At 39.8% G+C, this 13,009-nt stretch overlaps 2 protein-coding genes across 5 annotated transcripts in view; one reads left to right on the forward strand and one right to left on the reverse strand.

The window, feature by feature from the left end:
* LOC106181491 (nuclear pore complex protein Nup133) overlaps positions 1-13,009 on the reverse strand; it is a 33,160-nt gene that overhangs the window by 13,181 nt on the left and 6,970 nt on the right. For all 4 annotated transcript variants that reach the window (XR_015333068.1, XM_087005876.1, XM_087005874.1 and 1 more), the window contains 4 exons: positions 8,865-8,967; positions 8,368-8,436; positions 8,105-8,195; positions 1,238-1,283 (listed from right to left, as the gene is read on the reverse strand). Coding sequence is in view for 3 of the 4 variants with exons in the window: in XM_087005876.1 (XP_086862002.1) it covers positions 1,238-1,283; positions 8,105-8,195; positions 8,368-8,436; positions 8,865-8,967 (309 nt within the window). In the remaining variant the exon portion in view is untranslated. The remainder of the gene's footprint in view (positions 1-1,237; positions 1,284-8,104; positions 8,196-8,367; positions 8,437-8,864; positions 8,968-13,009) is intronic.
* LOC147763798 (uncharacterized) lies at positions 1,363-6,650 on the forward strand. Its single transcript, XM_087007034.1, has 3 exons — positions 1,363-1,752; positions 1,922-5,924; positions 6,523-6,650. Exons 2-3 carry the CDS (start codon positions 2,081-2,083, stop codon positions 6,648-6,650), a joined length of 3,972 nt encoding a protein of 1,323 aa, XP_086863160.1. The 5' UTR covers positions 1,363-1,752; positions 1,922-2,080.

Here is a 13,009-nt window from a genome sequence, read left to right on the forward strand (position 1 = left end):
ATGTCACTGGTATAGCAGATGGCACATTGATGTAGGCAATTGGTTTACATGTACACCTACAGCACATTGATGTAGGCAAGTGGTTTACATGTACACCTACAGCACATTGATGTAGGCAAGTGGTTTACATGTACACCTACAGCACATTGATGTGGGCAATTGGTTTACATGTACACCTACAGCACATTGATGTAGGCAATTGGTTTACATGTACACCTACAGCACATTGATGTAGGCAAGTGGTTTACATGTACACCTACAGCACATTGATGTAGGCAATTGGTTTACATGTACACCTACAGCACATTGATGTAGGCAATTGGTTTACATGTACACCTACAGCACATTGATGTAGGCAAGTGGTTTACATGTACACCTACAGCACATTGATGTAGGCAATTGGTTTACATGTACACCTACAGCACATTGATGTAGGCAATTGGTTTACATGTACACCTACAGCACATTGATGTGGGCAAGTGGTTTACATGTACACCTACAGCACATTGATGTAGGCAATTGGTTTACATGTACACCTACAGCACATTGATGTAGGCAATTGGTTTACATGTACACCTACAGCACATTGATGTAGGCAATTGGTTTACATGTACACCTACAGCACATTGATGTGGGCAAGTGGTTTACATGTACACCTACAGCACATTGATGTGGGCAATTGGTTTACATGTACACCTACAGCACATTGATGTAGGCAATTGGTTTACATGTACACCTACAGCACATTGATGTAGGCAATTGGTTTACATGTACACCTACAGCACATTGATGTAGGCAAGTGGTTTACATGTACACCTACAGCACATTGATGTAGGCAATTGGTTTACATGTACACCTACAGCACATTGATGTGGGCAATTGGTTTACATGTACACCTACAGCACATTGATGTGGGCAATTGGTTTACATGTACACCTACAGCACATTGATGTAGGCAAGTGGTTTACATGTACACCTACAGCACATTGATGTAGGCAAGTGGTTTACATGTACACCTACAGCACATTGATGTGGGCAAGTGGTTTACATGTACACCTACGGGAAAGATGCACATTTGCTTGGCTTGCCAACTTGATTGTCAAATGTTTATAGTAGACATAAATTATCTATCCACTCACTGTTTATCCAGCAGCCTGTGTTTATCAAATACTGTCATGCACATCTACATCACTAATGAAATTTATTTCACTTGAAACATAAACAAACTGTCACCTACCTCAGGTCTGGAATATGTATCCATGGCAACAGAATCATCCATGGCACTGAAAACATTGTTCAAAACTAATCATTGTTCAATTTTGAGATGTTAATTTTGAATGTAGATATGACAAGTTCTGACCAACTGTGATTACCAATGACATTTAAAGCTGAGATAAAAGTAACAGAAGGTAAGGATATCTAACTATACTGTTACAGTATTAGTACTACACATACTTCAACATAATTGAAGAGCAGCAAATCAATTTTTTTAAAATATACAATGACAAAAGCAGATGTCTTTGAGGTATTTAAAGCAAGTGTTGTCGCTTATGACAACAATTTGCGTTTACAATCGTATCACTGGTCAGCTTTTATTATTATGCAAATCATTTGCTCTGTATAAATACTGTATGCAGTAGTTCTGGGCGCGGCCACGTTGTATTTGACGAGCGAAGGCTCAGGTCGTCGAGTCTGAAGTTTTAGTAGGCAAAATTTGTGGATCAACACTGGACGGGAAAGCCACATTTCTCTGTACGTATTGTATTCAATTCTATTGTTAATCATTTGCACAACATTTCCGTTTTCTTTTTTTTATAATTAATTTATTATTTCTTTTTATATTTGTATTCAATTTATGTTATATTTGTGTATTTTGTATAATTAGTTTGGTATTTGACTTTCATTATTTTGTTATTTTTAGTTTCACCATATCCATGTCAGTGTGCGTGAAATAAAGTGTGAACATTTCCCGTCGTTTGTTTGTTTTGATGTGGGATCCGCAACAGTGAAAAGAGAAATCTAGACATTGGACAACTGAATTCCCCTAAGACGACACCATCTCCATGTAAGAAACTACAATATGAGTGAAAGCAAGGATCAAGAAATCGAGAAGCTGCGACTCGCACGTAGGGCACGGAAGGGCGCTGTTACACGGGTGATTGGGGTGATAGAGCGTGCTATAGCCGCGGATGAACCAAAGACTGTCGACGCAAACGTTAGTAAGTTGAAAGAAGTGTTTACAAGCTTTGAAAACTGTCATGATGCGTATCATTCTCTACTTGAAACTGACTCTGACATTGAAACCAGTGAAGCTTGGTTTTCTCAGGTACAAGATAGCTACATAAGAGGTATTGGAGCAGGTGTTACTTACATGAAAAGTCTAAAACCAGAAAGTGAATCTGAACAATTATCTGAGCAAAAACTTATCAATTTACTTTCATTACCAAAAGCAGAAATAGACACATTTTCTGGAAATCCATCTGATTTCTATAGCTTTTGTGCAGTATTTGACGAAACTATTGACAGCAAAATTGACGATAAAAGTGTCAAGTTGACCAGGTTATTGCAATACACGTCTGGTGCTGCCAAAGATGCAATAAAAAATTGTGTTCTAATTGGTGAATCGGGTTATGATAAAGCACGGGAAATTTTGAAGGCCAGATTTGGTAATGATCACTTAGTAGCCCAGCGAATTATTAATGATCTCAAATCAGGCAAAAATGTAAATACGCCAGATGAATTACAAAAATTGGCAGATGATTTGCAAGTTGCTAGTGTCACTTTGGAAAAGTTAGACATGCTAAGTGAAGTTGAGAATCAAAAAACAATCTTAGATATTGTGAAAAGGTGTAGAGTAAAGATAGTAGACAAATGGCGACATAAAGCACTCAAAATTAAAAGTGTTGAGAAAAGGTATCCCACATTCTCACAATTTGTAGATTTTGTGTCACAACAAGCAACAGAGGCCAATGACCCGGTTTATGGGGACAGTCCTGTATATCATCCTGGCCGTAAGTCATCTAGTACTTTTACTTATACCGCCCAAGGGCCCATTGACCCCCCTTTTGAACCCCCTGTTCAGCGTGATCTCCCTCCATGTGTTGTCTGTCATCAGCCGCATGATTTGTTTCATTGTGAGGTCTTCAAGGCAAAAAGCGTTCAAGCTCGTTTTGATATCATAAAGCAAAATCGCTTATGTCACAATTGTTTTTCAGCTGGACATTTTGCTAAAGATTGTCGGAAAAATACTGTGTGTACTGTGCCAGGTTGTGGACGTAAGCACTCAAAGTTTATTCATTTCGGTCAAAGTGAGAAGTCGTCCTCCAAAACCGCAAGTAACGGCATTTCAGACACCGTGACGAACGCTAGTGTTCACTCTAATTCCAATCATGTGAATCTGCCCATTGTGTCCGTCAGAGTAAACGGACACGTGATAGCCTCCGCTCTTTTGGACAATGGTTCTACTTCAACATTTATTTCTGAACGTCTTGCAAATGAACTTTCTCTCAAACACTCACAAAGCTTGAACTATCAAATGAACACGTTGAGTTGTTCACAAAGTACAAAATCTCACGTTGTGTCATTTCAGGTGTCACCTGTTCATGATTTGAATGTCTCCTATTGTTTGTCAAATGTGTTAGTTATCCCACAAATTCGTGTGCGAGCGAATTCGCGAGTTAACACTGATGCGTATCCGTATTTGAAAGATATACCTTTCAGTAACACAGGATCGGGTCACGCAGATATTATTATTGGAATGGACAACGCGCATTTGATCATGCCGTTAGAGACACGTTGCGATGAAAGCGGAAATTTGAAACTTTACGCGTCTCGTTCGCGCTTAGGTTGGACATTGAACGGCCCGTTGAATGAAAAGTTGGCATCTGATATTTCAGTCAATTTTCTCTCGGTTGAAGAAAATATTGAGAATTTATGGCGACTCGAAAATGAGAGCGCGGTTTCTTTCTCGCAAGAAGATGGAGAAGTTTTGGCCCTGTGGGAATCGACTGTTAGTGAAGAGAACGGTCATTACGTGTTACCGATACCGTGGAAAACAGGGTGTCCGAAATTTCCGTATAACAAGAACGTGGCGATCAACCGCTTACACAGTTTAGAACGTAAGCTGGAGAAAGACGGGTTATACGAAAAATATCACGACAACATATTGGATTTGATTTCCGATAGTTATGTTGAGAAAGTCCCAGATGATGAAATTGATCTGCGCGACGGCACAGTATGGTATATTCCGCACAGACATGTTTTGAATCCCTCAAAACCTGAGAAATTGCGAGTTGTTTATGATTGTGCGTGCAAATGTCAGGGTGTTAGTCTAAATTCTCAGACCAAACAAGGCCCAGATTTCATAAACAAGCTGTTAGGTATTTTGTTGCGATTTCGTCAACATAAATACGCGATAATGGCGGACATCAAGGCCATGTACTATCAAGTTATGGTGCCCGAATGCGATAGAAATTCGCTCAGATTCTTATGGCGCGACGGGGAAAATCTTGTTCACTATCGCATGCGCGTCCATTTGTTTGGTGGAAAGTGGTCAGGGAGCGCAAGCTGTTATGCTCTAATACGCACAGTAAAAGACCATGAAGTCACAGAATTGATCAGAAACACCGTGTTGAAATCTTTTTATGTCGATGATTTGCTCAAATCCGTGAAAACCAGAAAAGAGGCTCGTGAGGTCATTGAAGGCACAAAACGCGCGGTGAGCCGCGGCGGATTCGATCTCACTCAATTCGTAGTAAATGACTTCGAATTAAATAAAGCTATTCCTGTTGATGACAGAGCTAAAGAGGTGAAAGAATTAGCGTTCGATTCTCATGCAAAAGCTCTCGGGATTAAATGGGAAGTCATGCCTGATTATTTCTATTACATCTTCAGACTCAAAGAAAGCGCGATTGTTACCAAGCGTATCATTCTCAGTACGGTTGCCTCGATGTATGATCCTCTTGGATTGATATCTCCTGTCATCACACGCGGTAAAATGATATTTCAAAAGGTAACGCGGTTGCGCGAAGGATGGGACACACCGGTGCCTGGTGACTTGAGTCTTGAATGGCAACGTTGGATTGAATCTTTGAAAGATTTACACACTCTTCATTTTCCAAGGTGTGTTATTTCGGAGACGAGTTATGCTTCCGAGGTGCACATTTTTTGTGATGCTAGTGAAAAGGCTTACGGAGCTTGTGCATACCTTCGATCAGTCTGTAGTGATGGCAAAATCCGTATTGCGTTATTGGTAGCTAAAAGCAGATTAGCGCCTTTAAAGCAAGTCACTATACCGAGACTGGAACTTACTGCATGTGTTGTCGCTGTTGACCTTGATCGGTTAATCCGCGAAGAAATGGATGTACCTTTGTTGCCTACTACATTTTGGAGTGATAGTGAGGTCGCGTTGGCCTATATTGCAAATGAAACTACGCGTTTCAAAACGTTCGTGGCAAATAGGGTGTCTTACATAAGACAAAATACCAGTGTGCAACAATGGCGACGGATTCCCGGCAAATCCAATCCAGCCGATATTTTATCGCGAGGAAGCAATGTTGATGAAATGCCTGAAAATTGGATGAAGGGTCCTGCATTTTTATCGGAATTCAGATCAAAATGGTCCTGCCCAAAGTCCTCTCGGGACATTTCTAATGATCTTGAAATCCACACATGCATTGTCAGTGAACAACTTGAGAAAGCCGTATCTGAAAGAGATGTCTCACCTTTACAAAAGTTATGGAATCATTATTCCAGTTTTTACAAGCTTTGCAAAGCTGTGGCATGGCTTTTACGATTCAAAAGACATCTTCGTGGAAAAGACATCATAAAAACGAACGTAACGGCATCCGAGTTGAAAGAAGCTGAAGATTCCATTTTCAGAGCAGTCCAAAGCGAAGTATTCTTTCGTGAAATTCAATCTTTGAGTGAGTCCGGCGTTATTTCGCGATCGAGTGCAATCTACAAGTTATCTCCTATTGTGAAGGACGGGATTTTAGTTGTTGGCGGTCGGCTTATTCATTCATCATTAGCATGTAAACAGCCCCCCATTTTGCCCAGATCTCACAAAATTTGCTCTTCAATCATTCGCGACTTTCACGGTGGAGCACATATGGGAACTGAGTGGACCCATAGTATTGTCCGTCGGAAGTACTGGATAGTCGATGGAAGAAATTTGGTGAAGAAAATCGTCAAAAACTGCGTAATCTGCAAAAAGCTCTACGCGTTACCTATGTCGCAGAAAATGGCGGATTTGCCCGAGGACAGGTGCAGCGCAGGGGGGCCTCCTTTTGATATTGTCGGCATCGATATTTTCGGGCCACTTGTTGTGAAAGTAGGACGTTCTGACGTAAAGCGTTTTGGATGCATTTTTACTTGCTTCAAAACACGGGCGTTGCATATTGAGGTGTTGGAAAATTTGAGTACCGACGCGTTTCTCAATGGGTTTTTCCGTTTTGTCGCGAGAAAAGGATGTCCTTCCAAACTTTATAGTGACAATGCCACGAATTTTATTGGTGCTCAAAGTGAGCTGGCGCGAAGCTTACGTCAGCTCGACAAGAGTAAAATACTTAGGGAAACAAGACGCAGAGACGTCGAGTGGAATTTTAACCCCCCACATGCATCCCATCATGGAGGGATCTGGGAACGCATGATAAGAACTGTCAGAAAAATACTGACAGCACTGTTGTCAAATGTGTCTACCAAGTCATTATCTGATTGGGTATTACAAACAATTTTATGTGAGTGCGAAAGCATTATAAATGGAAGACCCATGACAAAAGTCAGCACTGACTCAAATGACTGTGACGCTCTTACTCCTAACCATCTGTTACTACTCCGTAACAATCCCTCTCTTCCTTGGGGTGATTTTGAAATAGCAGATGCGTATAGACGGTTGTGGAGACATTGTCAATTTCTTGTTTCCCAGTTCTGGAAGCGATGGACTAGGGAATATTTGTCTTTGCTTCAGTCTAGACCCAAGTGGCGGGAGATCAAGCGAAATTTAAAGAGGGGGGACCTTGTCCTTATTGTTGATGCTTCTATGCCCCGTGGTTCATGGCCTCTTGCTGTAGTAGAAAATGTTAAGATTGGGAGAGATAGCTTAGTGCGTAGCGCGACGGTTCGTACTAAATCGTCTCGCTATAATAGACCCATCACAAAATTAGTATTTTTAGAGGGAGACTGTTAAGATATGTGTTATATTGTTACAATATTGTTTAAGTGACATTATTTAAACAATAAATTGTAAGTAAATTTGAATAAGAATAAGTAGACTATTAAGATATGTATTATATTGTTACAATATTGTTTAAGTGGCATTGTTTAAACAATAAATTGTAAGTAAATTTGAATAAGAATAAGTAATATTGTTTATTTTTGTTTGTTTGTTTGTGACAGATAATATAGTGAATATGTGTTTGTTTGAGTATATAGTGAGGTAGATAAATGCATTTTTTGTGTGTGTGTTTGTACAAATAATTTTTTTTTTTTTTTTGTTAAAGTGGGAGTGTTGTCGCTTATGACAACAATTTGCGTTTACAATCGTATCACTGGTCAGCTTTTATTATTATGCAAATCATTTGCTCTGTATAAATACTGTATGCAGTAGTTCTGGGCGCGGCCACGTTGTATTTGACGAGCGAAGGCTCAGGTCGTCGAGTCTGAAGTTTTAGTAGGCAAAATTTGTGGATCAACACTGGACGGGAAAGCCACATTTCTCTGTACGTATTGTATTCAATTCTATTGTTAATCATTTGCACAACATTTCCGTTTTCTTTTTTTTATAATTAATTTATTATTTCTTTTTATATTTGTATTCAATTTATGTTATATTTGTGTATTTTGTATAATTAGTTTGGTATTTGACTTTCATTATTTTGTTATTTTTAGTTTCACCATATCCATGTCAGTGTGCGTGAAATAAAGTGTGAACATTTCCCGTCGTTTGTTTGTTTTGATGTGGGATCCGCAACAGCAAGAAAAAGAATGATAAGGATGCCATGTAATTAGATCAAAACTGGGAGAAAGTTGGGGGACAATCCAACACCTTGTTGTTGCCCTAGATGTTCCATGACGTAAAAGGAGATGGAAGTAATTAGATTTTCACCTGGTGTCCACAGGGGCAGCCCCAGGGGTATGCTGGATAGATATAAGACCATGGTTATTGGAGAAGAAGATTCCTTGATTATCACATCTACCTGCAAAGACAACAGAAATACTGAGCTTTCCAATTCTATGCGATATTCAAAATATGAATAAGATTTTTAAAATACGCCTATACAAATTTACCTTAAATGGGTGCTTATTTGATCCTCTGCAATATTATAGAATTTGACATTTGTAAAACATAATTCAATGTTTGCTTTTTACCTGCTCCTAGAAATCGTTCTCCTGGTCCTTGGAATTCCACTTTGTCAAAAGCCTGACTAGAGCTCGTTACTGAAGAATTATGAAAAAAAGGAATATTAATACTGCATCAATATCTCGTGCACACGATTCATTGAAAGAGAGATGAATATCAAATAGTTTGCACACATATCAACAAAAGCACCACTACAAGAAATGATTGCAAGATTGGATGTCACAGATTATAATGTATATTGCTCAGTGCAAAAAACAGAATATGAGAAACAAGGAAACAATTTGCAACATCTTGTGCTATATTTTACCACTGTATTTTACAGATTCTAATCATTTATCAATATAAAAAGTCCATATTAACACTACTGACCAGGCTTCTTTTGAATTCTGAAGTAAATAAAATATATGAATACTTTCAATCCTCTTGGTTGCCGTATCTCAATAAGGATTATTATTATTATTATTATTATTATTATTACTGAAGTATTGGTTCTGTGTAGATTTACCTGAGACAATGTAGACAGAGGTGGTATTGTGGAGAAATGCCACAGCTCCACAGGGGTCTGGTAATAACAACTTGTAACTTAACAATTCAGCTTCATTATCTTCCTGTAAGTAAAAAGAGAAACACTTTATGGCTCTGTACAATTATGAAGACCTGGACTTCTACCTCAGACTTTACGAAAGGCGTCGGACCGTCGGACATGCCTGGCAAATTTCGTCTCGGTCCGATAAAAAATCCTATATCGTCGGACCGTATGTCCGGCGAGTTTTCAAACTGACTGGGAATGTGTAAATATAAGGAATACGTTGTTGTTTCTTTTCTGGACGATATATTTTACTACATTCGAAAAGAGAGACGGGGTGAAAATCTCGGGGAGTTCCCAGCTAATTATACATAATTTATTAACCTCAGTTTCACTCACAAATACTATTTTGTGACTGGCTGAGGTTGGGGGATTCCTGGATGATGTAATGTACAGTCTCGTTTTCGTTTTCGTAATACCCCCTACACGACAAAATGGATGCAACACATGTGCTCGTGCTATTTGCGTTTTTACAGACTTGATCCTCTGTTTCTTCATTATCAGTCATACACAGTACTCATGGATAGGCCTTTTGTTTAGAAAATGACGTTGTTGAACTTTAAACACTTCGTTGATGCAAAGCGTGGCAAAAAATAAAAACGAAGTGAGGAAGAGAAACGGAAGTTTACTAAAATTGGAAAGAAGGTAGGCCCTGGCGGACTTGTGATCTGTAGGAGAGGAAAAAAGCTTCAATTGGATGAAAGAGACTGCCTTATTGTGCTGTTTCAATATGCATATGTTTTTGCCAAAAACAAGGTGTGAAATCGTTATCTGATTAACAATAACAGACGTTTTTATGCACATACATTGATATTACTAGCTACACATTCTTCATACTTGCATTGTTTTTAGTCCTTGTGTCATTCCACAGCGTCTTTTTCATTAAATAAAAAAAAAACAACTTGTTATGCAAGTAATTTTTTGTCTATTTTTTTTTTTGTTTTTCTTTCTTATTTTACTTTTTTACAAATAAATATATATCAAAAATTTAATATTTGAATTAATGTCAGTGATTTAAAACGTTAGAAAATACACATGAAAACATGAATAATGGTTCACATTTCTATTATTTTACTTCGGTCTGACAGATTTTGTTTCGGTCTGACAGAATTTTCAAGCTTGTCAGACCGAATGTCTGACAGATTTTTTGGCCTTTCGTAAAGTCTGCTACCTCCATTTAAACTTGACAGGGTGTGAAAGACAGAGTAAAAAGAGAAAGGTCAGACTACCAGCCAATGTGGAGAGACATCAACAGTAACTGAAAAATAATGTAAAACAGTTATACATACGGTAAAGTGCCATGAATTTCGAACGGCTCTTGAATTTCGAACGATCTTAAAATCGGCCGTCTGGAGTTTTTTCTGGACCATGAATTTCGGCCAGTAAGCAATTTTGCGCGATCTTGATTTCATGAATTTCGTACACCTTAAAATCGGCCACCGGGCTATTATCGCGCTTATAAAGATCTAACAGTCGGCAATGTTGCCCTAGCGTACCTTTACCTGAGTACTACGTGTGCGGCCCAAGGTGCAAGATAACGATCAGTACAGTTAGTTTAGGACGCTAAACAACATCGTCATATCTATTCATTCAGATAACAGGAGAATCTATTAAGAGTTGTACTGTCGGGCTGTTGTTTCTTTACCGCAGTATTCGGTGTGAGATAGCGATCGGTAGTTTTGCTGAGGCGCACAATAGCATTGTTAACAGTAGAGACTTCAGTAACAGAACAAAAGAGCAATATTAAGAGCTGCAATAAAGATAACCATTATTGCTTTCTTGTCTCGCTCAGATCGTTCACGATCTCCCGCTGACGATCTTCCGGTAATGAAGTCCCTTGAAATGTACAAATGAAATGAAAAATATTTTTAAAAATTATAAATTCCAATGGGGAGGGATGGAGAGTTAAAAACAACCGAGAACGATCTCCGGCTGACGATCTTCCGCAAACGAAAGCCACTGAACGAGTATGAGCTTTCTCGTTTCACTCGGACTGCGACGCTGACGATACGAAAATTGCGTTCTCGTCTCGCCCTTTGGCTTACGAAGTCTCTTTAACAAATATGAAAATTGCCTCCTGGTCTCTCTCGGATTGCGAACGATCTCTCGCTGAAAATTTGAAATTTTCCTTTTTGTCAATCAGCTTTGTCAGTTGCCGTGTGTATGAAGGTCCGGAAGGAGTCCCCTTTCACAAATTGGCCTGTAGTTTGCTTAGTGTTTTGTACCGCATGAAGGTCACTCTTGTCACTGCTGCATACGGCGTGGAATGTGTATCTTAAAGTTCATAGAAACATTTTATTGTGTTTTGTAAGCTTTAGGAAGTAGTTTCGTCGTGACTGAATATCAGCGTACACTACAAAGTAGTACCATTCATCTCTGACGCATCATAAAAGCTAGGTACGTCAAATTACTCTAAGAAAATTTCTTACAACGTCCACGGCTGTCCCGACAAGCCAAGACGTCATTTAAAAAAAAGTCGCAAGCCGTCTAGCCGTCTTTGAAAATATAGGCCATCCGGTGATGTCAGCGGCCGTCCAAATGACGGCTGGACGGTATGTTTATTTAACTAGGGGCTTACTGACATCACCCAGCTTACATGCGGGTGCATGCCTCCCAAAATTATATTAAAGGATAAAATTGTAATATATCTAAGTTTAATTGTTTGTAAATTTTGTAAAAATTGCCCATACCACCCCGTTAGTTTGGAGAGTTATGCTGGATCAAGTCCGTGTCAAAATTCTTTGAAACTTTGCAGGAAAAATCAATCTTCCTTTGTTTCTCTGGCTCCTTGTTTAACCCGATGATCAGATTTATCTAGTACCCCCAGGTCTGCTAGAGCAGCTCTTTGAAAATAACACACAGGTAGATTTTTATCTGAGGTAAATATCGCGTTCGATACACTCAAGACAAAAGCTACCTGTGAGCTGAAGGGCACTTTACCCTCTAATTAAGAGGTAAAGCAAGTTCCAGCTAGATGGACGATTAAGATCGGACTTCAGATGGTAACTAGTATTGTTTACCTCAGTTCTGTGAAAGCAAACGAGAAGGGTGTCAGAACAATGGTGCATATATAAATTATACAGAGAATTTGTACATTCAGGTGACATTAACTTATAATCGAAGGGGATTTTCGATAATATTCCTTGAAAAGTACACTAGATTTATAGAGAATAATATCATGGTTGGCCAAGAAATTATATACGCACAGTGTATCCGTGCGTATGTCTGGTTACGCCCCTGTCGCAAACCAGCAAACCATATCCTGCTGATTACATGAAAATTGCCTTCTAGCATGGACAAAAAGTCCAAGCCATTATGCTTGCTCGGATCGCTGACGATCTCTTGCTGACGCATATAGTAACGAAGTCCCTTGAACTAGTGTGGAAATTGGCTTATTGTCGCGCTCAGATCGCTCGCTATCTACCATTGACGATCTTCCAGTCCCTTGAACGAATATAAAAACTGCCTTTTCGGTTTACTCTAGATTACCTATCTCTCGCGTTTGTTTGAAGATGGTTTCAATGACAAAACGTACACGCTTTTCAAATGCGTACATTGACGCAACTATGCGCCAGGAAATCAGTTGCTGCTGCTGGTTAAGATTGGGTTGCCTGAGCGAAAAAAAAAAAAAAAAAAACGCCCCCCCCCAAACCTAGTATATTTCATCGCAGACAACAATCAGCGGTCATCTTGGTCGCAGCGCACGACGGAGAGAGAACGTAATACACAGTTCGGCTGCCGTGGCGAAGGCTACCTGTGCGCCGCACATACCGATCTGCGGTCGTAGTGGCCTCCCCGCACGGAGGAGAGGCCGTTGTGCCGAGGCCGTATTCTGCAGGGAAGGCTACGTATGCGTCGGAGACACCGACCCGCGAACGGCGAGATGAGGACGCATTCGCGCGTAAAGCTCCGCCCGACTTTAACGGTAAAGGCAACGAACCTGGTCGCGGAAGACACTTATCGCAGATGAAGGCTACCTGCACGTGCGCCATAGACAATGATCGGCTGTCGTCTCGGTTTCAGTGCACGGAAAGGAGCAACGGTAACACTAAGCTTCCATAGTA

Source organism: Lingula anatina, chromosome 2 (genome assembly GCF_051362555.1).
Source record: "Lingula anatina isolate TDL-2025a chromosome 2, LinAna3.0, whole genome shotgun sequence".
Lineage (NCBI taxonomy): Eukaryota > Metazoa > Brachiopoda > Lingulata > Lingulida > Lingulidae > Lingula > Lingula anatina.

Bases quoted from the DNA above. Each gene is read 5' to 3' on its own strand.
- LOC147763798 (XM_087007034.1), top strand. From the start codon at position 2,081: ATGAGTGAAAGCAAGGATCAAGAAATCGAGAAGCTGCGACTCGCACGT. The intron at 5,925-6,522 runs GTGAGTCCGGCG...TGGTGCTCAAAG, and splicing joins TCGTGAAATTCAATCTTTGA to TGAGCTGGCGCGAAGCTTAC.